Source organism: Thermobia domestica, chromosome 1 (assembly GCF_964235325.1).
Source record: "Thermobia domestica chromosome 1, izTheDome1.hap1.1, whole genome shotgun sequence".
NCBI classification, from domain to species: Eukaryota; Metazoa; Arthropoda; class Insecta; order Zygentoma; family Lepismatidae; genus Thermobia; species Thermobia domestica.
Genome location: NC_137454.1, coordinates 5,503,401 through 5,530,545, shown reverse-complemented (window position 1 = coordinate 5,530,545; position 27,145 = coordinate 5,503,401). Strand labels below are relative to the sequence as shown.

General features: G+C 34.3%; 1 protein-coding gene across 1 annotated transcript in view; it reads left to right on the top strand.

Moving 5' to 3' along the window:
• The window catches only part of LOC145665852 (trypsin-like), a 141,845-nt gene that overhangs the window by 78,781 nt on the left and 35,919 nt on the right, over positions 1 to 27,145 (top strand). Inside the window, exon 5 of the mRNA XM_081732970.1 lies at positions 15,725 to 15,942. Coding sequence (XP_081589096.1) covers positions 15,725 to 15,942 — 218 coding nt within the window. The remainder of the gene's footprint in view (positions 1 to 15,724; positions 15,943 to 27,145) is intronic.

The window sequence follows — 27,145 nt, the reverse complement described above, 5'->3', positions numbered from 1 at the left end:
GTAGTAGTAGTAGTAACGGAAGTATAATATAATTTAATGTTTACATGTTCTTGAGTAGTAGAAAAATGAGGCTTCTGCGCCACTGACCCTCTACCCACTTTCTCAGTCCCGCCTGAAGCAGACAACGAGTTTCCCAGTGCCGCCTGACACACTATGCCGGGGGACATATGGGGGATACGAGAAATCGAGCATCGTGAACCGTCAACCCACGGTCTTTTACGACCTCCATTTTAGGGGTGTATTCGTTCTCTTTTACGAGCCCATTTTAGGGGGTGTATTCGTTCCCTTTTATGAGCACATTTTAGGGGGTGAACTCGTTCCCTTTTATGAGCATATTTTCAACCCTTATTTTAACATAGCAGAAATTACACTGAGACTATTTACGACCGGGGTGAATTTGTTCCCTTTTACGAGCACATTTTAGGGGGTGAACTCGTTCCCTTTTATGAACATATTTTTTCAACCCTTATTTTAACATTGCAGAAATTACACTGAGACTACGAACACATAGAAGAGGTGTATTCGTTTTCAATCCCTTAGCATAAGACTATGTAACATACAGCAGAGCAGATAACAAACACAACCACCTCCATTTTAGAGGTGTATTCATTCTCTTTTATGAGCATGTTTTCCAACCCCTATTTTAAGATAACAGAAATTGCACTGAGACTATGAACACACAGAAGAGCAGATAACACGGAGATAACACATAAGACTCGTTTTCAACCCCTATTTGAACATAGCAGAGAATACCGAACACGCAGCAGAGCATAAGACTACGTAACATATTTTCCAACCCCTATTCGAACATAAGACTACGAACACATAGCAGAGATTACGAAACATAGCAGGTGTGTATTCATTCCCTTTTATGACCTCCATTTTTGGGGGTGAACTCGTTTTTTTTCCAACCCCTATCTGAACATAGCAGAAATTACACATGCACACACAGCAGAACATAGCACAGCTAATAAAAGTGCATGGCTTATTTTCCAACTACGAACACATAGTGAATGGGGGGGTGTACTCGTTTCCACCCCTTATTGGAACATAGCAGAAATAGCAAAGATTCGTTCTATTTTATCAACCCTATTTTCCAACGGCCTATCTAACCTAGCACATAACAAATCATAACATTCATTCCACCCCTATTTGAACATAGCACAGCTAATAAAAGAGTATGGCTCATTTTTCAACCCTTCTTTTACCATAACAGAAGACTACGAAACATAGCGAAGAATACATAAGATTCCATTTTAGGGGTGGACTCGTTTCCAACCCCTATTCGAACTTAGCATAGAGAATACATAAAACTACTCCAACCCCTATTTTAACATAACGAACATAGCGTAAGATTCATTCCCTTTTATGAGCATTTTTTTTTCATGTTGCGACTAGCGCTGTTGGTAATTATAAATCAGCCCAACAGATGGCAGTAAAATAAAGACGGAAAATAATGGTTGATAGTTTTGCTAATAGATGGCATTGCCGGTAGATAGGAGAAAAGAATGATTGATTAATAATTCTGCTAAATATCGTTTTATTCACAGATTTTTTGTCTTTCCAATTGTGGCGCAATTGGTAAAGGCAGCAATCTAAAGAACAGAGATTTGGCCGATACGTAGGTTCGAATCCTGTTCGGAGCCGTAATAATTTATAACTTTGGCCGGGTTATAAAGGATTACATCTCCATAGATTGTTGAATAAAAAACTCTATCTCTCATTTGGGAGATGAAGAGCTCCAATGCCGTGCCATGGCAGGGGGTTTCAGTGCCATAGTTGCAACCTGGCCCCCAGGCAATCATCTCCCAGTTATGAGAGATAGCGTTTCTCCGAGAGGAGTTTTGCAAAAATTAACAATAATTTTTTAATTAGGAAAAAAAAGAAATTTTATTATAGTATAGTCACAAAAATAATAAGGGACAGAGAGAGCGGCTTTGATTCATTAGAAATGCGATAAACAGTGAACGTTAAGAATAATAGCTTATTAGAAAAATCACTACTTGGTGTTCTATAGTTGGAAGTCCCAATTTGATTCATTATAAACATTGCTTCCAATATATCGTTGTAAAAAAACAGTGAACGTTAAGAATAATAGCTTATTAGGAAAAACACTACTTGGCGTTCTATAGTTGGAAGCCCCAAACATTACTTGGTGATCTACTGCGTTAATAATACGTTATTAGAAAAAACACTATTTGGTATTCTATAGTTGGAAAAGTTCACATTAACGATAAAATATGGATTCAAAGCAACAATGTGGTATGTGTAACAATTGGATTACAAAGAAACATTATGGCAGACATATGAAACGTATTCACTCATTATCATCATCAAGTAATATTGTGAAAAAGACAAAAAAAAGCTAATCAGGGGGTAAAGACTGCATTCGAGCGTACCCTTAGAACTTATATTTTACCAGATGAAAATACTGAATATTATTTATGTGACACACCAACGTTTTTAAAGCGTATTAAGCCGCAATGTGAATCAATTATAAAAGAGGCTTTGAGTATTGATCATTTAGTTAAAGTCAATTGCAGTTTAACAACAAGATTTATACAACCTTCATCACCAGATGTTATAACAAGTTTTCCTGTTGTATCCGGATATCAAGTAATCCAACCGGTTGATGATATCAGCAAAAAACTGGATGAAATATTCCAGGACTTATGTCACTTTCAAGAGGAAAGATGTATTCAGAAATCAGGCTGGAGTCTATGTTCTGAGCCGGAACATAACTTAAAAATTGATGTTGATAAATATATTCCATTGAGAGCATCAAGTTATATAGATTTGCCAGATTGGATTAAAGCTAAAAAATGCGTACTTAATATAAAAAATAATGATAATCATTGTTTTGTATGGTGTGTATTGGCAGCGTTACATCCAATTTCACGACAAAATCATCCTGATCGTGTGTCTTGCTATGTTCAATATCAAAATGAACTCAAAGATATATTTGAAGGTATTGAGTTTCCTATTGCATTAAAAGATATTGATAAGTTCGAGAAACAATATTATGAGCATACTCAAAAGACTATTTCGGTAAACGTATATGGATGTGATAATAATATTTATCCATTACGTGTAAGTGATGTTTGCGAACAATGTGATTTACATGTTGATCTGTTATACTTGACTCACGAAGATGGTCGAAAACATTATTGTTTAATTCGAGATTTTTCACGTTTAGTTCATAGCCAATTAACGAGTCATAAGCGTAAATCATATATCTGTCGACGATGTTTTCAATTCTTCAATACACAAATTAAATTAGATAATCATTTGGAGCTATGTTCAAAGCATAAAGTATCACGAATCGAAATGCCTAATTTTGGTGAAATACTTAAATTTAATAAACTTGTGAGCACTTTAAAATTGGATGCAATAATTATAGCAGATTTTGAAAGCATTTTGAAACCAATTAGCGGTTCTGATAATAATCCTGATATATCGTATAGCCGTCCTATTCAGCATCATGAGCCATGCAGTTTTGCGTACAAAGTGTGCTGGAGTGATAATACACCAACGAAACCTGTACTTTATAGACGAAAAAAAGACGATGATCGATCTGCATCTGATGAATTTTTGTTTCGCATAGAAAATGAATTATATAATATTATTCAACGGATTCACGACAAAAAAGAAATGGATGTATTGACATTTGAAGAAGAGGAAATGTATAAGAAAACCACTGAATGTCCTCTATGTTGTAAGAAATTTACATATGAAAATTACAAAGTTAAACACCACAGCCACTTGACAGGTAAATATATTAGTCCTTTATGTAATAATTGTAACTTACATGTAAAACTACAACATAATTTCGTGCCTATATTATTTCACAATTTATCAGGATATGACAGTCATTTGTTTGTAAAAAAAATTAGGGTGTTTGCCTGGAAAGATCAATGTAATACCACAAACTGAAGAACGATATATATCATTTTCAAAATATTTCACTTTTGGCAATCAAACTGTAGAGCTTCGCTTTTTAGACATGTATCGATTTCTGCCGTATAGTCTGGAGGCTCTGTCATCAAAATTGGTAGCAGATCAAATTAAATTTACTACATCTTTCTTTGGGGTTGATAAAATTGATTTAATCACTCGTAAGGGGGTATTTCCTTACGAATATATTACATCACTTAATAAATTTGAAGAAGAGGAATTACCCCCGAAGGAAGCATTTCATAATACTTTAAATGGGGTGATAAGTAATGAAGATTATGCGTACGCTCTCGCAGTATGGTATAGATTTGATTGCAAAACACTGGGTGATTATCATGACCACTATTTATTAAGAGATGCATTACTTACTGCTGATATATTCAATAATTTTCGAGATGAGTGTATGCTAACGTATCAGATCGATCCAGCACACATGTTTACAACACCTGGATTAGCATGGAATGCTATGTTAAAATTTACTAATATTGAACTTGATTTTCTTTCAGACATAGATATGTATATGTTTTTAGATTTGAATATTCGTGGGGGAATCACACAGTGTTGCCAAAGATATGCAAATAGCATTGAAAATGATTCTTGGATTGCGTATTTTGACGTAAATAATTTGTATGGATTTGCAATGGCGGATTATTTACCATATGGTGGATTTCATTGGGATACATATCCTGAACAATATACTGTAGGATATATCTTAAGTTGGTGTATAGATAAAGAAGAAGGGTGTATTCTTGAGGTAGATTTGATATATCCAAAACATTTACTTGAGATACATAGTGATTTTCCGATGGCGCCCGAAAAGAAAAATAAACAGTTAATGTTAACCTTAGATAATAAATCCCATTATGTGGTTCACTACCGACTTTTACAATTTTACATTTTACAAGGTCTTAAACTTACAAAAATTCATAAAATTTTATGGTTTAAACAGGCTCAATGGTTAAAATCATATATTGAACATAACACAAAATTACGAGCACAAGCCACTACATCCTTTGGTAAAGATTTTTATAAACTTATGAATAACTCACCCTACGGTAAAACAATGGAAAATGTAAGAAATAGGGTTGACATTCAATTGGTATCCGATCGACTGAAAGCTCAAAAACTTTTAGCATCACCTCGTTTAAAATCTAGAGTTATTTATAACGAGGATTTGGTAATGTTTAACATGGAGCGTGCCAAAATTAAGTTAAACAAATCTATTTATATTGGTGTTGCAATTTTAGAATTATCCAAACTTGCAATGTATAACTTTCACTACAATGTATCGAAAGCAAAATATGGTAATAACATCAAAATTATGTACACAGATACAGACAGTTTCATTTACCAGATATTTACAGAAAATTTATATAATGATATGAAAGAAATGTCTGATTATTTTGACACCTCAAATTATCCGGAAAATCATGTTTTATATAGCACAAAAAATAAGCAAGTTTTAGGTAAAATGAAAGATGAAGTAGGGGGACTCCCCATTATAGAGTATGTTGGGTTACGTGCTAAAGTGTATGCAATTCGCACTAAATCTGATAAAGAAATAAAAAAAATTAAGGGTATAAGAAAAAATGTAACACGTGTGATTTCTATCGAAGATTTTAAGGATTGCTTAAACAATAATCGAACTATTAGAAAAAAACAAGCACAGTTTCAATCTAAAGAACATGAAATCTTTACAGTATCTGTTAATAAAATTGCTTTAGATCCTCATGATGACAAGCGATGTATTCTTAATTGTAACGTTCATACATTGCCATGGGGACATTATCAGTTACCATTGAAATATTGTGATAAGTGTAAAATGTAAAATATATATATATATTTTTTTTAAGAAAGTAAGTTTTTCAATCGAAATAGCATAATGATAATCAATGTAAAATATGTAAATAATACTTTAGGAGAAATATATAAAAATGATGTCTTATCAGGATGAAAGAAAAATATTGTAAATGAATTACATAAATCTGCTAGAAAACACTATGCTAGAATTCCTGTTATTACCAAAGGTATTCACGATTTATGGCAGGCAGATCTTGTAGAAATGAATAGTGGGAAATTAAAAGGACTAGCAAAAATTAATAAAAATTACAAATATTTATTAACTGTCATAGATACATTTAGTAAAAAAGCATGGGCGGTGCCTGTGAAACAAAAAACTGGTGAACATGTTGCCAAAGGTTTTGAGTCGATTTTAAAGCAAAATCAGATAAGTCCTAATTATCTTCAGACGGATAGAGGGAAAGAATTCTACAACACATACTTTACTCAATTAATGAAAAAATGTAATATTAAGCATTATTCTACATATACTGAAATAAAAGCTAGTATTGTCGAAAGATTTAACAAAACATTGCGTAATTTAATTTCGAAACGCTTTACTTTACAAGGTAATTATAAACGGCTCGATATATTACCAGAATTACTAAAACAATATAATCATACTAAACATAGCATTATCAAAATGAGACCTGCAGATGTAACTAAAAAACATGAACAGGTTTTATTATCAACCGTGTATTGTAAAAAATTTGCTTCCTTTAAAGGAAAACCAAAATTTAGAGTGAATGATTATGTTAGAATAAGTAAGGCGAACAAGCAATTTCAAAGAGGATTTACTCGTAATTGGACGACTGAAATCTTTCAAATAGCTGAAGTATTCCTGACAAATCCACCTACCTACCACTTAAAAGATAGCAAGGAACAACCTATACAGGGACGTTTTTATGAACAGGAATTAATGAAAACCAAATATCCTCATACGTATTTGATTGAAAAAGTTTTGCGGAAGAAAAATAATAAAGCCTATGTGAAATGGTTAGGTCTGCCAAAAAGTGAAAATTCTTGGATTGATTTAAAGCATACTATATTGTAAAAAAAAGAAAAGAAGAATGTATAGGTGAAGCATGTCATCACAAGTATTTCTTGTAGATTTTATAATTTCAAAAAGTGAATTTTATATTTTAAATTCTAGCAACACTGTAAATTTTCGTTGCTTAGTTAAATTGTCATCATCATCATGATCACGAGGTCTATCAGTATCACAAGTAAAAAGTATATTAAACCAAATTTGTTCTTCCACAAACGCTGTTTTTTTATGTAAAGGAGAAAAGAAAGCAAAATATTTAAAAACGCTATTTACAATAAATGCAATATATCTGTAATAGAGATGGAATGGAAAATTCCTTTTACATGTATGGTAGCAGGTCCTACAGGTTGTGGAAAATCATATTTTGTTAAAACATTTCTTGACCATTATAGTAAGTTATTTAAAAATATTGTATGGTGTTATGGTGAATGGCAGCCGTTGTATGATACTCTTTCAAACTGTACGTTTAAAGAAGGTTTACCTCAAAATAATGGATTTCAAGCACATGAGGGTCCACATCTTGTCATTATAGATGATTTAATGCGTGAGTGTGATCATCGGATTGTAGATATTTTTACTAAGGGTAGCCATCATAGAAATATAAGTGTAATATTTATAACACAGAATATTTTCCATCAACAAAAAGGAATGCGGGATATTTCGTTAAATTGTCATTATATTGTTTGTTTTAAAAATCCTAGAGACCAAGCTCAAATTAATTATCTCGCACGACAATTGTATCCAGGTAATACAAAATTTATTCAAGAAGCATATCGAGATGCAACTCGAATTGCACATGGTTATTTACTTTTTGATTTAAAACAAAATACTCCTGATGAGCAGCGAGTTCGAACAAATATCTTTCCAACAGATTCTTTTAATTATGTTTATGTGCCTGTAAAAAATAATTGTAATATGGTTTATATTCTAACAACTATTTGTGCTTTAATAGCCGTAAAAAATGCTTAGTAAGGAAAATGCACATTTGTTTAAACTTTTAGCAAAGTCAAAACCGAAAGCACGTAAGGCAATTTTACAAAATGCAGATCCTGATTTAATTCGCTCTATTTGTGAATGTTCCTATAACGTATTACAAGGAAATGTTCCATTAAATAAAACAGAGATAAATAAGCTAAAAAATATAAAAAGGAACTGAGATATTTGGTGAAAAAAGGTCCGTCATTAAAACAGAAGAAAAAACGAATAATTATACAAAAAGGTGGTTTTCTTACTGCTTTGCTTGCACCTATTATTGGAGGTATACTATCTAGTTTAATTAAATAATTATGCAAAACGCACAAAAACTTATTTTAATCGCACCAGAAAAATTACATCATTATCAAACGATATCTAATCTTGATGATGAAATGAAAGAAATTTTAAATAATATAAGTTTAAATGCAGAAGAAAAATGGACAAAATATAGAGAAGTCTTACAAAAATATTTAAATATAATTCAAAAACCGGCAGCAGTTACAACATCAGCAACTACCACTACTACTACGGAGGAAGAAGAGGATGAGGATGATGAGGAGGATGATGAAATAATATCTACTCTCCCTGAAATTTGTAAACGTAAAGCGAGACCTTTATTACGTAAATTGAAACAAAATCCAAATATTCAATGGGACGATAATGGAAATGTGAATATTAATAATAAATTAATTCCAGGTGCAAATATAGTGGATTTGATATCCGATTTTGTTAGATGTCGTAAGAAAAATATTTCAGTTGCCGGCTGGAAACCTTTTGCTACATTATTAGCAAAAGCCAATATACCCTTAGAGTACATTGGTAATCCTCAACGAATAGATTATATTAGAAAACTAACAGAAGACGAAGAAGACGAAGGGGATGGTCCTCCACCCCGTAAACGCAAATGGTGTACTTATAAGCAATAATAATAATATTCTATTGTAATCTATTGATATTTTTAAGTATATAGAAAAAAAGAAAGATGAATGAGCCCTACCTTAACTATTACATATATCAAGCAGGAGGTAATTATAACGTGTATAGAGGTACACCATATCAAGAAGGTTATGGCATTGGTAGTTTTCTAGGAGGTTTATTTCGTACTGTATTTCCTTTATTAAAACAAGGTGCAAAAACTGTTGGTAAAGAATTGATACGTACAGGAATTAATGTAGCAGGAGATGTACTAGATAATAATAGACCTATTGAAGAGTCTTTGCATGATCGATGGCAAGAAGCTAAAACAAATTTAAAAAATAAAGCTCAAAATAAATTAAATCAAGTGTTGGAAGGATCTGGAAGAAGAAAAAGAAAGAAAGTTCATTTTAGAGGTGGTGGTGGTGGTGTGAAACGGATAAAAAGATCCAAAGATATTTTTGGTTAATTAATTATGGAGCAAAGTGATAGTTTTTATCTCACACTTCCTAGCAATAGTTCTATGAAATATTTTCCTCAAAATACTCTTGCTTGTTATACTACTAAATTATATCAACCTATTGTACTGGATAAAGGAGTGTGGGAAACAGCTGTTGTTGAAGTGCATTATACAAGTTCATTTCAGAATGTTTCCAAATATACAAATAATATTTATTATCGTTTCACGAATACAAAAAACTGGAAAATAACTCAAATCTTACCAGGCCACTATTATCATGTTGATGATATTCTGTCTCAAATTAATCATAAAAGTGATATATTAAATTTACAATTAAAAGTCAAAGCATGAGTGAAACGAATTGAGGTTAATAGAGTAATAAAAGATCAAGAGAAGCATATAGAAGTACGCCTATCTCTTGAACTAGCCCGAATACTAGGTTTTGATCATATACAGCAGGAAGATATTGCACTTGTTCATCATGCTCGTTATCCACCTGATTTACAAAAAGCGCTACCTACACTTATGTATATTTACAGTGATATTGTAGAACCACAAATAGTGGGTGACACCGTAGCTCCATTGTTACGTATTATAAATACAAATATTACAGAGCATGGTATTAATAATGTACATATTTTTGATAATCCTCATTATGTCACTGTGCAACGTAAATAATTTGATCAAATTATTATTGATTTAAGAGATAGTACAGGTAATCCACTTCCTTTCCAATATGGCAGTGTATGTGTAAAATTACATTTTCGTAGACGTAATATGGTATTGTAAATTTTACCATGTGTGAATATTAATAGTAAGAAACGAAAATGCAGTGTGAGTGTATGAAATCAGAATTAGATTTATTTGCTGGTTTACCCACTCAAACCAGTATTATAGGTAATAAAATAGTTCCATATAAACCTGTGGCTTCAATAGCTGATAATGCACCAATAGAATTTGTAGTCTCCGGTCATGGGGATGACTATATTGACTTACCGCACACAATTTTATATGTTAAAGGTAAAATTACTAAATCAGATGGTTCTAATTTAACTTCTGCCGATAAGAAAATCGGCCCTGTAAATGATTTTCTCAATGCAATGTTCAGTGAATTGCAATTATATTTAAATAATCAACTTATTTCCTACTCTTCACATACATATCCATATCGATCGTATATTGAAAAACTACTAAATTATAATACTGAAGCTAAAACAACGCATCTTCAAACATCAATGTGGTTTAAAGATACTGCAGGGCATATGGACAGTGTGGCCGATGCTAATGTAGGATTTAAACAACGTTTTCTTCTCACTGCTTTAAGTCAGTCATTTGAACTATTGGGCTATATGGCTGATATATTTAATCAGGAGAAATTTTTACTGAATGGTGTACAATTGCGTATTAAACTAATTCCAGCTAAACCTACATTTTGTCTAATGGGTGACGCAAATGCTGATGGAAAAGTTGTAATTACAGATGCAACATTGCTTGTGAAAAAGGTTGATGTATCACCAGCAGTTAAAATAGCACAAAATAAAGTATTACAAAATCCTAAATTTAGAGTAAAATATCCTATAACAAAAGTGCAGGTGAAGACAGAAACTCTGCCACAAGGAATTATGGATAGTACACTTCCAGATCTATTTTCAGGCCTAATGCCTAAACGTATTATTATTGGTTTTGTTACTAATACTGCTTTCAATGGTAATTATCAAACAAATCCATTCAATTTTCAACATTTTAGTATGCCATTTTTTACATTGTATGTTGATGGAAATCCAATGCCCTTCAAACCTTTACAACCAGATTTTGATAATAAGCTATATATACAAGCATATTCTACGTTATTTACAGGTTCAGGTATTTATTATTCTAATCAAGGTAATAATATTTCACTCGCTGAATATCCTAATGGTTATACTCTACTGGTGTTTGATTTAACTCCTGATTCAAGCGCAAGTGCTGCATTTCATACTAGTCCACAACGGCAAGGAAGTGTACGTTTAGAGGTTCATTTTAAAGAAGCACTGCCATCTCCTGTAACAACAATTATTTATGGTGAATTCTCTTCAGAATTAGAAATTGATTTCCAGAGAAAAATATATATTAATTAAAGAAAAAAATGTTAAATACAATTGAGCTTTATGAAGCATTACAACAAAATTTACCTAAAGATCATTTTATTGGTGTATATGCTGCTGATGAGTTACCTTTGTTTATTCATACATTTCCAGCCGCCATAATTATAAACACTGATTCTAGTGATAAGCCTGGTGAACATTGGGTTGCTGTTTATATATCTAATATGTGTGTGGGAGAGTATTTCGATAGCTATGGTATACCTCCCTATATACAACATCATATAAGGTTTTTAAAACGAAACTGTCTGTATTATACATGGAATAATAGACGTATTCAAGGTGATTTATCTCAATTTTGTGGACATTACTGTTTTTTATATTTAGCATGTCGTGCATCTGGTTATTCGTTGCATGATTTTTTAAACAAATTCTCACTCACTACTATTGATGCTAATGATATTATGCTTTATTCATTTATGAGAGTATGATGATGTTATTTTTTTAAACTCCGGCATGTTGAAATAGGGGTGGAAAATATGCTCATAAAAGGGAATAAATTCACCCCTAAAATGGAGGATGTTGTGTGTTACGTAGTCTCAGTGTAATTTCTGCTATGTTAAAATAAGGGTTGGGAAATAAACCATGTTCTTTTATTAGCTGTGCTATGTAATTGCTGCTATGTTAAAATAGGGGTTGAAAACGAGTTCACCACTGAAAGAACGAGTCTTATGTATTATCTGTTCTGTTGTATGTTCATATTCTGCTATGTTCAAATAGGGTTGGAAAATATGCTCATAAAAGGGAACGAGTTCACCCCTTAAAAAGTGGTCATGTTCGTAGTGTGGAACAAGTACGTAATCTTATGTGTTATCTCCGTGTTATCTGCTCTTCTATGTGCTCATAAAAGAGAATGAATACACCCCTAAAATGGATGTGGTTGGTTGTGTTTGTTATCTGCTCTGCTGTATGTTACATAGTCTTATGCTAAGGAATTGAAAACGAATACACCTCTTCTATGTGTTCGTAGTCTCAGTGTAATTTCTGCAATGTTAAAATAAGGGTTGAAAAAAATATGCTCATAAAAGGGAACGAGTTCACCCCCTAAAATGTGCTCGTAAAAGGGAACAAATTCACCCCGGTCGTAAATAGTCTCAGTGTAATTTCTGCTATGTTAAAATAAGGGTTGAAAATATGCTCATAAAAGGGAACGAGTACACCCCCTAAAATGTGCTCGTAAAAGGGAACGAATACACCCCCTAAAATGGGCTCGTAAAAGAGAACGAATACACCCCTAAAATGGAGGTCGTAAAAGACCGTGGGTTGACGGTTCACGATGCTCGATTTCTCGTATCCCCCATATGTCCCCCGGCATAGTGTGTCAGGCGGCACTGAGAAACTCGTTGTCTGCTTCAGGCGGCACTGAGAAACTCGTTGTCTGCTTCAGGCGGGACTGAGAAAGTGGGTAGAGGGTCAGTGGCGCAGAAGCCTCATTTTTCTACTACTTTCTTGAATTGTTACATATTATACAAATGAGTTCTGCTAGCTACTATCTTCAGATAAAGAAACGTCTTTTTGAACAGATCAAAATACTGCTTCAGAACACAACTGCTTGAAAAGAAATGTTTTAGTATCACCGGTTTCAAATTAACTATATAGTTAGATGCAGTCGATCTTTCAGGAAAAAAAATAGTCTGCGGCGGCACACTTAGTATTCCGAGACGCACTGAAGGTACTATTCTATTTATCATTATATTATAGGCTTAATATTATGGTCTCCTCTGAAGGCTCTCACAGACCACCGTGGGACAGTGCACCAAAAGAAAACATGTCTGGAAGAAACGCTGGATTGGAGGTAGCAACGTCACATTGGTCCCAACCTTTATTTTCCTCATCACTTTGAGTCAAAAACTAATGCGTGACCTGATGAAGAGAGTGTTCACTATTGATTATCGTTTCGGAGAAGAGAATGGCAATTTTTTTTGGAAACATTCACATACCATTCATTCTAATTTGGGCATAGAGATGGTATGGGCATAGGGCATAGAGGGCATATAGTTAGGGCATAGAGATTTCTTTTGGGCACATGCAATGTATAATAATGCTACAAACTTCAGTTTTGTGAACACCTACCCTTTGAGTGCATACGAAGCCTCGAATGGCAAGTGACATTTGAGCAACAATTCTCTACTAGGCCGTGCCTCAATTGAATCAGAATTCAATTATTCAATTGAATTGAATAATGCACTGTACTATGTATCTTTGCATCAGTTGTTACTACCTGTTACTATGAAGGGTGTCTATTTGATCACTGAAGTTTATTGAAACTACATATGTAACCTTGAATGTTTCGTAATATGTATCTTGCGTAACACTATTTATTCGTTGTAAGTACATCAGTAATAAGAACAATGTGTCAGAGCAAAAGTCAAAGATTGAAGGTGTTGTTCTTCTTTAAGAGTGCCCTTAAATTATTAGATAAATTTAACTAATAAATGTAAATATATTAAAGTACAGAAACTTAACTTTTTTAAATAACAATACTCAACAAAAACTACTCTTTTACACAACTTTCATCGTTACTGATCCATCTTTCAAAATGTGAAAGTAGTTTTCCAATCCGAAGAAAATTCAGTACTATCAATGACTGAAGCAATGAATTTACTGTTTCTCAAATTTAAAATTCCCGGGAAACTTCTTCAGGACTAGGAAAACGTGAAATTCATTAATCAAGAAATCCGTATTGTACACATTAGTGTAAAAATCATCCCACAAGAACTAATGCGGTATTCATAGTATTGCAGTAGTTATGTGTGGCCGAGCGTTGTCACAAATAAACAATGTAACTGTTGAAGATTCCACATCCGTTGTTCCTCATAAAGTGCCGAAGTCTTCCAAGAGTCGAAATATAGGCCCCTAGATCTAATATCTGACCATTTTTCATGACTTCCACTAGCACTAAGGTTTCCCTATGTTAAATACAGTTGGCATTTCTTTCCTAGTAATCAATTATACTTTGTACTTTTTATGTTTTCTAAAACCGAATTGGTTTAATGCTATTCTATGACTGACGATAGGATACATACTTTCTATAGGAAACACATGCTTCATTGTCATAATGCTGCAACTGAAAACCATACTTTAACTCTTACTGACTAATAAAAGAATAGCATTCTTCTATACTTGTTTGTGCATTACTGTGAACTTTTAGACAACTCAGGATTTAGAGCACGCTTTTTTAGCCAATGTAAACTGAGTGAACGTTATGTAGGAGATATTTCGAAATTTCTGGGAAATATTTGTGAAAGATTGGTAAAGCGGCTGTACTAAAATATCGTTCATTTTATTTAGTATATTTCGTGCACTGCAGGCTTCTAGTGCACGTTTGTTCTACCCTTGTTAAATATGCTACACGGTTAACCAACAAAAGACATAATTTGTGTCATTTCTACAACACGTTTGTTCGATTTCCCTAAAAGTTTATATTGTTCAAACATCGCGAATCCTCACTTTTAGTAGGATCCTCTACCGAGCTGGACTTGTATCTGACTACCCGTAGTAGGCCTTTGTCTCAGCTAATACTGCACATAGAGCCGTCAAACAAACAATTGAACTACTAAACCGTATGTGTAGAATGCAATAAAAGTAGTAGCGACACCAGTGGCCTATCGTGAATATTTGCAACGGGAGTTATCTACAAAATATAACATGGAAACAGGGGTTGGTAGTGCCTCCATTGAAACAAGCGCACAATGGGAGAAACGTCTAGTCGTTTCTATCATTTTGCGCTTGTTTCAAGGGATGCACAACCAACTCCTGTTTCCATGTCAAATTTTGCAGATGATCCTCGTTGGTGATATTCACGATACGCCACTGGTGTCGCTACTATTTGCATTGCATTCTACACATTCGATTTGCTAATGCAATTTTTTGTTTGAAGGCTCTATGTGCGGTATCAGTTGAGAAAGTCCTGCCACCGGTATTCATATTCAAGTCTGCAACAACGCCTCTACCAGCTAAATGGAAAGGATATGACAAAGTTTGTAATCTAAAAGTTGCATGACATTTAATGTCCTCTCGAAAGATTGTCCCGGTGTATTATACCACTTTCCATTTCAAATATTTAAGTTGCCCCCCGTTGGAGGTACTCACGAGACGCCACTGGTCTCGCTACTATTTTATTGCATTATACACACACGATTTGGTAAGGCAATTTTTTGTTTGAATGCTCTACGTGGAGTATTTGCTGCGATATAGGCCTGGTACGTTCTTATTGAATCACCCGGTATATATATATATATATATATATATATATATATATATATATATATATATATAAATGTGTGTGTGTGTGTGGGGGGGGGTATGTTTGTGTGTGTGTGTATGAGACAGAGAGAGAGAGAGAGGACGAAAGAAAGAGACGAGGAGTTTTAAAGCCTATTTTTTAAACAGATTTATACGACAACGCTAGATTTGCGACAGTCATCGGCTTTGGAAACACACAAACTCCTCCTGCAAAGAACCAGTTTGCCTATGTATCAAGCATACTTTTGGAAGTGGAAGTCCCTATTATTGGTCTTGAAGCCTGCCGTCACCAAACCCGTTATCCAGAAGATCTAACTGAAAACATGATTTGTGGCTTTGATATAGGTGGGAGAGATGCCTGTTATGTAAGTAAATGAATATATTAATTATAAGAAATGAAATGCATTTGTATTACAAAAACAACATTACAGGGGTATGTACGATCAGGGCATAAAAATAAAAATATCTACATAGAACAATAATAAGAAAGTAGGTTCATTTCAGGTTTAATAAAGTGTGAATGTACTCCTTGTTTATATATTTTAAAATGAAAACATATCGCACCGTAATGAGTTGTAAAGATAGAACTCTAATATATTCGCAGGATATTAACTTTATTACAACCTTAGGAAATCAAAACAAGCGATAAAGAATAACTAGTATGCAAGAATTTCTGTATGTTAAAACTTGAACTCTGGAAATTCCAGAATTGCGTGTTGTGATGAAATGAACATTGAAGTGTATGTTCTCTTAGTCGATGATATTTATTAATAAAGTAGAAAACTCTAATATGACAATTATTATAATTATGTATTATCTGTCAGAAAAGTAAATGTACACCTATTTTTTCAGTTTGGCATTCCTGCGCTCCATCCGTGGAGAGTATGAGAAGTAAATCAATCAAATGTTTACTGAGGGGCAAAATGAAAATTTTAATCTGAATAAGACATTGCAGAGGGGCACAAGCTGTGAATACGAATAGTGCATAGTGTAAATAAAGGACGACACCGAAAGAGAAAACCAGAAACAGCTGTTAAACTTGTTGAAGTGGGAAGTAAAAATTGTTGAAGTGGGAACATAAAACACAAATACAACAAATACGCTGACAACTAAACGTTCACCACACAATGATCTTGGTGTAGTGGTTAAGGTGCTGGCTTACAAATGCAACGATCGCAAGTTCGAATCTTGGGTGAGGACATTTTAAAAAAAAATGTTAATAATATATGCAGCTCACGACAGATGGTAAAAGAGGTCGTATTTAGTTTTTCGTAGCAATTATTATTGGTAATGTTTAGTACTGATAATATTTTGTCTTTGCGTATTGCTTTTATTCTTTTCTTCATTTCAAAAGAGAAGAATATCCGAACAAATACCACCAAAATTCGTCATATCTTGAATGTAAACGCCATTTGCAGTTAGTAAAGAATAAAAATTGAACGTTCCGATGTAGCTGCAAAAAGTAAAAAGAAAAACATGGAAATGGACCATACTCATGGTTATTAACAATACAATTTTTACATGCCTCACACCTCCCGACCACGTTTCTACGTTAGCAAGTAAGAGGTTTCTGTTTAGGTTAGGCTGGTCAATACGTTTTGCAAAGGGGCTCGGTTTAGCTCTGACGCACCACAAGTGCGAGAAGGGAGCAAAACACTTTTCTCTCTCCCTTTGTGTGTCTATTTATCTATCTACCTATCCATCCTATCCATCTACCATAACCACCCTAATTTTCAGCGGATTGAGACGAAACTTGGCACAAACATTAATTGCTGAAATATCTTGAGTTCGTTAACCAGAATAATCAGACGAAAATGTTCAAAATGGCGGCCCTTCAAACTCTTAAAATCTTCAAAGGGAACCAAATTTCGTCCATAAATAGGTATTCAGAAAGTTTGAATAATTTTCTGAAATATTTGTGTGCAGAGACGTACTAAAATGTTGAACCCGATTAATCGCATAAAGAAGGTTCACGCCCTTTTGCTACGATCAGGCTTTTTTTTTTTTTTTGCAGGAGGAGGTTATTATCGTATCGGAACAAGATGATTGTTAGTGACGATATGAAATTACACATTGAAAGTGAAGTAACTTGTGAAACGTGTTATTTGAAAGAATAATATAATAAATGTGCTTTTCTCTAACACAGAGAACTGTAAATCATGTATTTCGAGTTCGGGAGCGTGATTATCGAGGAGTGTTATTTCATTTGCTTTTTAGTAACACATTGCATTGCAAATAAAGGTAGGTAACATTAGTGGTAAGTAAAACAACAACAACAACAATAATAATAATGATAATAATAATAATAATATAATAATAATAATAATAATAATAATAATAATAATAATAATAATAATAATAATAATAATAATAATAATAATAATAGGTGTTGTTTGTGGCAAGGCCATATCTTCCTCAATTCTTCTTCAAACGTAATAATTGTAACGCCGTATCTCCCCTACAAACAAAAGATTAGCAATTTATATCGAGAGACCGGGAAACAGTTGAGTGATGGGAGCAACGTTGGATAGTATGCACTAATAGTACTCAGAAAAATAAGCGATTTCAATGCAAAATGATCGAAGAGTCATTGTCATGCGGAGTCATGGGGTCACGGCAGAGCCCTCTTTAGGCAAAATGTCGATAACTTATATCGAGAGAACAGGAGGTGATAATGAGATGGGACCAACGTTGGACGGCGTGGACCCATAAGGCGCATCGAAAAAATTAGGGCGGGGCGCTAGCCAGCCTTACTTATTTCCACATAACAATATAAAATTATATTGTCGAAATACACACACGGTTTAGCTAGTAATATTTCATATTATTACCGACAGCGTGTTTTCGTTACGTGTCCATGTTTGACATGAAGACAAAGAGAAGATCCATCATTCGTACAAAGAATAAGAATAGCCAGTTACTTTAACCGTGAACGACGGCGAAAACTACGAAAAGTGTGATTACCTGTAGCGAAAAGAAACAATACTTTCTCTCAAATGGATAAAAAATCAAGCCGAGACAGATTCGAACTCGCATGAACGGCGCGACAGCCAGTTCATTGTCCACTTTTTTTTAACACTCACCGAAACGTGTTTTAGTAACTTACTTATTGCTAATTTTACTTGCTTCACTCGTTTAACTTGCTTTTTCTAATAACTTATAACGACAGGGAAACGAACACAGAAACATCGAGGGAAGTTAAAAATCATAGATGCTCTCCCGCCGGGAATCGAATCCGGGACCCCTACACCAAAGCAGCACGTGCTAGCCACTAGACCAGCGGGAAGGACACTGCGCACTCTCTGTGTTGTGAGGGATTACAGCCACTGTATTGCCAGCTATCACTTCTCTGGGTTGTATACTATGATCACATGTTTCTTCTTTGCTGGAAGAGTTAAACCTACATTCTATGTAATACATGAGGTATTAAGACCTACATGCTCTTCATATAATGTAATAAAAGGGTCATGCTGGGAATAAGAGAAAGAACATTCCTTGGACAAAACGGAAACTATTGGCATCAGAAATATTTATCTACGAGGCATGCGCAGTAGTATATTTCAGAATAGTTACTGTTTAGTTCAGTAAACGAAGAAAGGGGTATAAAAAAGCAAATATGTCGGCTCAACGAGATCGACCAGAATTGACAGAGGCGGAAGCAGATGTGTAGTACTACAACAACTTGGTTAAATTGATAATAATTGGTTCTTTATTCTGTAGTGGATCGTATCACAACTTTACGGGAGAGCAGAGAAAGACTTACTAACAATGTCATATAGTAAGCTTTCGTAACACGATTATAGATACAAATTGATGTAACTGTGAGTACTACAACTTGGATTTAACGAAAGCCGTTTAGATATTCAGTGGTTTACAGGGTTGTATAAGGCACAAAAAGTTAAGGCACAATACAATTCTTCATACCTCAGCTTCCAGTAGCTAGATACATGCAATTTCTGGATAGATACTGAAACTGCTGTCGGATTTTAATACATTATGTATTGCAGGATACAAAATGCTTTGCATTATTTGTTTGTTTGTAGACAGCTACTAGCTTAGTGTTCTGAAAGGTTGTGTATAAACTAGAGATAGCCAGTTCCGGAATTATTACTTTCCGGACTCCCGAAGGTAAAATCGGACAAATTCCGGAATTCGGAAAATTCCGATTTTGGAATAATTCCGAAATTTGGGAAAATCCGGAATTTAGAAATTTCTGATTTCGTTAACATTCCGAAATTCGGAACAATCCGGATTTTTTTCGAAATCCGGAGTTTTTCACAATTCCGGAATTTTCTAAATTCCGGATTCTTCCCGAGTTCCGGAATTCTTCTGAATTAGGGAGCTTAACTGAATTCCATAATTTTCCGAAATCCGGAAAGTGAAAGTTCCGCTTCCAAAAATGAATTTATTTTAGTTAATATGAATCGTGGCGAAAATAAGTCTTTGACCAAGTAATGGCGATTGCTTTGAAAGAAATGGGGTGTGTTAAGAATTCAATCTGTCAGATTCGTAGATTCGTGTGGAGAAAAAAACAAACTTGTGCACCAACGATTTATGAAAAACTCAAGTTATTAATGTAAACGTTTCCGACATCATAAAATAAATACGAAAGACATTTTGAATCGAAGAAATATAACATACAAGTTTGCAAGGGGAGAGAAAGAAACCTAACGTAACCAGATTAAAGAGGAATCGTTTTGCGTAGCGATCAAGGTCAAGCTGTTTTCGAGGGCGATTTTCGAGTTGAGTCGAGTTTGATAATGGCTCGCTCGCTCGATCAGCTCGTTTTGAAATAATGGCCTGATTAGACTGGAAAGCGAAAGCATGAGAAATGTAAGCAGTAACGTTGAATACTAGTATTGCTCACGACAGGGGTGCGTCTCGTATCGTAATTTTAGTGCATCTCGTGGGGCAATTTTAGTGTATCTCGTCTCGTGTAGATAACGAGAAGACAAGAGTTTTTTAATTATTATTACGAGACAGCCTCAAATGTTGTACTCACCAATATAAGTATATACTGTAGTTCTCAAAATCAAATCTGAGACCTACACTGTCGAATTCTTGAGCCCAAGTAGAAGACCAACTCGGCTAGTGATATCAACTGGCTCGGCTCATATCAACTGAGCAAATAGCTCGAGCTCGGAAACTAGTACATCGGCACGTTTTGTTTCAGCTCAACTAAGCCGATGGCTCAAATCGGCTCAGTTGGGTGAGCTGTTGGCTCGGCTCACTTCTTGGTTCTGGTCGATAGTGAATGAGCTGTAAGCCGAGTCGCTCGAGCCGTTGAGAAGCCTAAACCCGGTTCAGCTGTTTTGAACATGTTTGGCTGAAGCCTATAACTTTCAACAACTTTTGGCTTGTGTCCGAATACGTGACCAATGTCCTTGCCTCCTGAAGACTTCCGGACGACCGAGAACGACAGTAAATTCGCTTTTACTATTCAGATACAAACCATATATCTTTTAAAGATTATACACGGTATTGATAGAATAATAATAACAATAATAATAATAATAATAATAATAATAATAATAATAATAATAATAATAATAATAATATAAAAGTTTTAAACTTGGCGTTCAAATTTGGCAAAACTTACTTAAAAGTAGAGATTTCGGGGAAAGGGTTACGTACCTTCAAGACACACTTCTGCAACTACCAACATTTTAAACTACAACGTTCCATTGAAGTTTCATGTTGAAAGTATTCTACTGTATGGTTTAAGGAAAATAACTTTAATAAATATAACTGAATATCACGCAACAGAAAGGCATATAATAAACTAATTTTTAGGATATGCAGAGGCAAATCTAAAAGCTTTGCTACAAAATACCTCCACAGAGCATAATTCAATGAGCTCTGAAATATAATGTAACGAAATAGCCTATCAGATTCAGTCTACAGAGTAATTGTTACTTAAAGAATGGTCATACACTATTTCGAGAATCGAGACAAGACGGGAAATTTTTACCACACTTTTCGTCTCGTCTCGATTATCATCTCCAAAGAGAGACGAAAATTTTGAGTTAGTCTTACTCGTCTCGAATGTTAATTCTCATGTTATTTTATTTGTTTCAGAAACTCCTCTACTCGTGGGCAATATTAAACCAAAGCGAAATATTCTTTCCAAATATCACGTTTCTGCTTGTAATTGTATGACCTGAGCGATAATTAGCTCCTAGCTTTCAATCTTCTACGAGATACTAATTATTATTATTAGTTTATTATTATTATTATTATTATTATTATTATTATTATTATTATTATTATTATTATTATTATTATTATTCCTGAAGATTTCATAGTTCAAGTATTGAAACATCCGAGTAATCAAATATGTGAATAAAATAAAACGTATGTTATCGCCGATCAATCGCCATCAAAAATCCTAAAGTAAAAAAGAATACAATGTGCATTCGCACAAGGACCTTGGCCACTGAGCAGCGATTACTACGCAGTAAAAGATTCGCTTTTAGTCTGGTTACGTTAGGCTTCTTTGACTCCGCTTGCAAACTTGTATGCTATATTTCTTCGATTCAAAATATATTTCGTATTTCTTTTGGAAGTCGGAATAGTTTATATTAATAACTTGAGTTTTTCTTCAACCGCTGGTTAACAAGTTCGTTTTTTCCTCACACGAAACTACAAATATGACCACTTCTTTCAAACCAGTCTCCATTATCTGGTCAAAGACTTATTTCCGCCACGATTCATATTAACCAAAATAAATTCCTTTTTCGGAAGCGGAACTTTCAATTTCCGGATTTCGGAAAATTATGGAATTCAGTTAAACACCGGAATTCAGATGAATTTCGGAACTCGGAAACAACCCGGAATTAAGAAAATTCCGGATTTTGAGAAAAACTCCAGATTTCGAAAAAATCGGATTTTTCCGAATTCCGGAATGTTAACGAAATCAGAAATTTCTAAATTCCGGATTTTTCCGAATTCCGGAATTATTCCAAAATCGGAATTTTCCGAATTCCGGAATTTGTCCAGTTTTACTTTCGGGAGTCCGAAAAGTAATAATTCCGGAATTGGCTATCCCTAGTTTATACAAACATTTAAGAACACTAAGCCAGTAGCTGCCTACAAACAAACAAATAATGCAAAGCATTTTGTATCCTGCAATACGTCGTGTATTAAAATCCGACAGCAATTTCAGTATCTATGCAGAAATTGAATATATCTAGCTACTGGAAGCTGAGGTATGAAGAATTGTATTGTGCCTTAACTTTTTGTGTTTTATACAACCCTGCAACCACTGAATATTTAACGGCTTTCGTTAAATCCAAGTTGTACTACTCACAGTTAAATCCATTTGTGTATATATGATCGTGTTACGAAAGCTTACTATATGACAGTATTAGTAAGTCTTTCTCTGCTATTCCGTAAAGTTGTGATACGATCTACTACAGAATAAAGAACCAATTATTATCAATTTAACCAAGTTATTGTATTACTACACAACTTTCACCGCCTCTGTCAACTCTGGTTGATCTCGTTGAGGCGACATATTTGCTTTTTTTATACCCCTTTCTCCGTTTACTGAACTAAACAGTAACTATTCTGAAATATACTACTGCGCATGCCTCGTAGATAAGTATTTCTGATGCCAATAGTTTCCGTTTTGTCCAAGGAATGTTCTTTCTCTTATTCCCAGCATGACCCTTTTATTACAATATATGAAGAGCATGTAGGTCTCAATAACCCATGTATTACATAGAATGTAGGTTTAACTCTTCCAGCAAAGAAGAAACATGTGATCATAGTATACAACCCACAGAAGTGATAGCTGGCAATACAGTGGTCGTAATCCCTCACGACACAGAGAGTGAGCAGTGTCCTTCCCGCTGGTCTAGTGGCTAGCACGTGCGGCTTTGGTGTAGGGGTCCCGGATTCGATTCCCGGCGGGAGAGCATCGATGATTTTTAACTGTTCCATACGTTTCTGTGTTCGTTTCCTTGTCGTTATAAGTTATTAGAAAAAGCAAGTTAAACGAGTGAAGCAAGTAAAATTAGCAATAAGTAAGTTACTAAAACACGTTTTGGTGAGTGTTTAAAAAAAGTTGACAAAGCACTGACTTTTCGCGCCGTCCATGTGATTTCGAATCTATCTCGGCTTGATTTTCTTTCCACTTTAGAGAAAATATTGTTTCTTTTCGCTACACTTAATCACACTTTTCGTAGTTTTCGCCGTCGTTCAGAGTTAAAGTAACTGACTATTCTTATTCTTTGTACGAATGATGGATCTTCTCTTTGGCTTCATGTCAAACATGCACACGTAATGAAAAGACGCAGTCGATAATAATAATAATATGAAATATTAATAACTAAATCGTGTGTGTATTTCGACAATATAATTTTATATTATTATGTGGAAATAAGTGAGGCTGGCTGGCGCCCCCCCTAATTTTTTCGATGCGCCTTATGGGTCCACGCCGTCCAACGTTGGTCCTATCTCATTATCACCTCCTGTTCTCTCGATATAAGTTATCGACATTTTGCCTAAAGAGGACTCTGCCGTGACCCCATGACTCCGCATGACAATGACTCTTCGTTCATTTTGCATTGAAATCGCTTATTTTTCTGAGTACTATTAGTGCATACTATCCAACGTTGCTCCCATCACTCAACTGTTTCCCGGTCTCTCGATATAAATTGCTAATATTTAGTTTGTAGGGGAGATACGGCGTTACAATTATTACGTTTGAATAGGGATTGAGGAAGATATTCCCTTGCCACAAACAACTCCTATTATTATTATTGTTATTGTTATTATTATTATTATTATTATTATTATTATTATTATTATTATTATTATTAATATTATTTTACTTACCACTAATATTGCCTACCTTTATTTGCAATGCAATGTGTTACTAAAAAGCAAATGAAATAACACATCTCGCCATTCACGCTCCCGAAATCGAAATATATGATTTACAGTTCTCTGTGTCAGAGGAAAGCACATTTATTATATTATTCTTTCAAACAACACGCTTCACAAGTTACTTCACTTTCAATGTGTAATTTCATATCATCACTAACAATCATCTTGTTCCAATACGAAAATAACCCCCTCCTGCAAAAAAAAGCCTGATCGTACCGAAAGGGCGTGAACCTTCTTTATGCGATTAATTGTGTCCAATATTTCAATACGTCCCTGTACACAAATATTTCAGTAAAAGAGGAAACCTATTCAAACTTTCTGAATACCTATTTATTTGCGAAATTGAACTATTTTGAACATTTTGAACATTTTCATCTCATTATTCTGGTTAACGAACTCATCAAGATATTTCAGCAATTAATGTTTGTGCCAAGTTTCGTCTAAATCCACTGAAAATTAGGGTGGTTATGCCATTCAAAAATAGCGTTATATATATATACAGATAGATAGATAAATAGACACAGAGAGGGATAGAGAAAAGTGTTTTGCTCCCTTACCGCACCTGTGGTGCGTCAGAGCTAAACCGGGCCCCTTTGCGAAACGTTTCGACCAGCCTAACCTAAACAGAAACCTCTTACTCCCTAACGTAGAAACGTGGTCAGGAGGTGTAAGGCATGTAGAAATTGTATTTTTAATAACCATGAATATGGTCCACTTCTATGTTTTTCTTTTTACTTTTTGCAGCTACATCGAAACGTTCAATTTTTATTCTTTACTAATTGCAAATGGCGTTTACATTCAAAATATGACGAATTTTGGTGGTATTTGTTCGGATATTCTTCTCTTTTGAAATGAAGAAAAGAATAAAAGCAATACGCAAAGACAAAAAGTATTATCAGTACTAAACATTACCAATAATAATTCTACGAAAAACTAAATACGATCTCTTTTACCATCTGTCATGAGCTGCATGTATTATTAACAAACATTTTTAAAAATATCCTCAACCAAGATTCGAACTGGCGATCGTTGCATTTGCAGGCCAGGACCTTAACCACCAAGATCATGGCGTGGTGAACGTTTAGTTTTCGGCGTATTTGTTGTATTTGTGTTTTATATTCCCACTTCGACAATTTTTACTTGCCACTTCAACAAGTTTAACAGCTGTTTTTGGCTTTCTCTTTCGGTGTCGTCCTTTATTTAGACTATGCACTATTCGTATTCACAGCTAGTGCCCCTCTGCAATCTTATTCAGATAAATCTTTTCTTTTTGCCCCTCAGTAAACATTTGATTGATTTAATTCTCATACTCTCCACGGATGGAGCGCAGGAATTCCAGACTCGAAAAATAGGTGTACATTTACTTTTCCGACAGATAATACTCTATCTGGTAATGCATAATCAGATTTTATTTTTTTCATCAATAACAGCTTTTTCACCTGTTTCTACATTGACCGGAAACTGATACATAACCACTTATTAATAAAGATAATTAGTAATAAAGGTGGCTGGGATTATACCTGCAGCTGAATGCAGAGAATTACAACTGGAGTTATGAAATCAAACCTTTAATATTCTATAAGGATTGTAAGGTGTGAATGGACTATTGCGTTTTAAGACAGAATACCTGCCGAATAATTTGAAGCCAGCGTTTAAAGTTATTATTATTATTTAAAGCATTTATATTTGCCCAGAGATAGTGTTTGCACTGGTGAGTAGGACCCTGGCCCGATCCTCGGCTAAAATACTTTGTGTTTAACAACATTATGTCCGTGTTTTTTCTGAAGATACTCCAACTTCCTCCAACATTTTCATTCCGTCAGTTCTTGTATCGTTACTAACTTGTTATTATCGTTTCTCATAGTCTAAAGGTCATAATTGTTTACGCGACGCTGAATGATTTCATTTCCAATTCAATTTTAAAACCTTTAATTAAGACAACTGTATATTTTGTTATTTTCCTTTATAACAATTCAGTACTGTAGCCATTTCAACTAAAAACAGGTAATTAGTGTTGATGTCAGCCACATTTTAGTTGTATTACATATTTTACCAATTCATACCATTTGTGTTTACTTTATAGAGTATAGTCGAACTGCATCTAACATTGATTGTCGATATTTATGTCCCGAAAGGCTTGGAGAAAATAATGAAATCTCACGTTCTTTTAACCTGTTAATGCCCAATTTTTTCCCTATTTTTATATATGAAAAGTTGCACACAGTTAGAGACAATAATAATAATAATAAACTAGTTTGTCCGTAAAAGCATTTTAATTGAAGATTATGAGCAATAGCTTGTAAATTTATTTCATGCAGAAGGTCAGTTTTCGTCCCATTCTCTACAGCACTTATTAAATTATTATTTTCTTACATGCTTCATAATATTGTTGTTTGTGTTTTGCCCAATGTCTTATTTATTTATGCAACAATTAAAAACAATCGACATGTAAACTTAAATGGCATTTTTAAACTCTCTGCGAGTACTTTTCTTGCACATAGGACATTTTCTACATTTTCAATTTCCCGTTCTTTCTACGAAGTGTCCGAGGGGAACCATTTTAATATCGTGCGGAACACCTTTGGCTTTCTTTGTAAGGAGTTCCGTGTATTTTACTCTTTGATATTGAGCTCAGCCTGGGCACACACCGACGAAATGCCAAAAGTGGAATTTTTC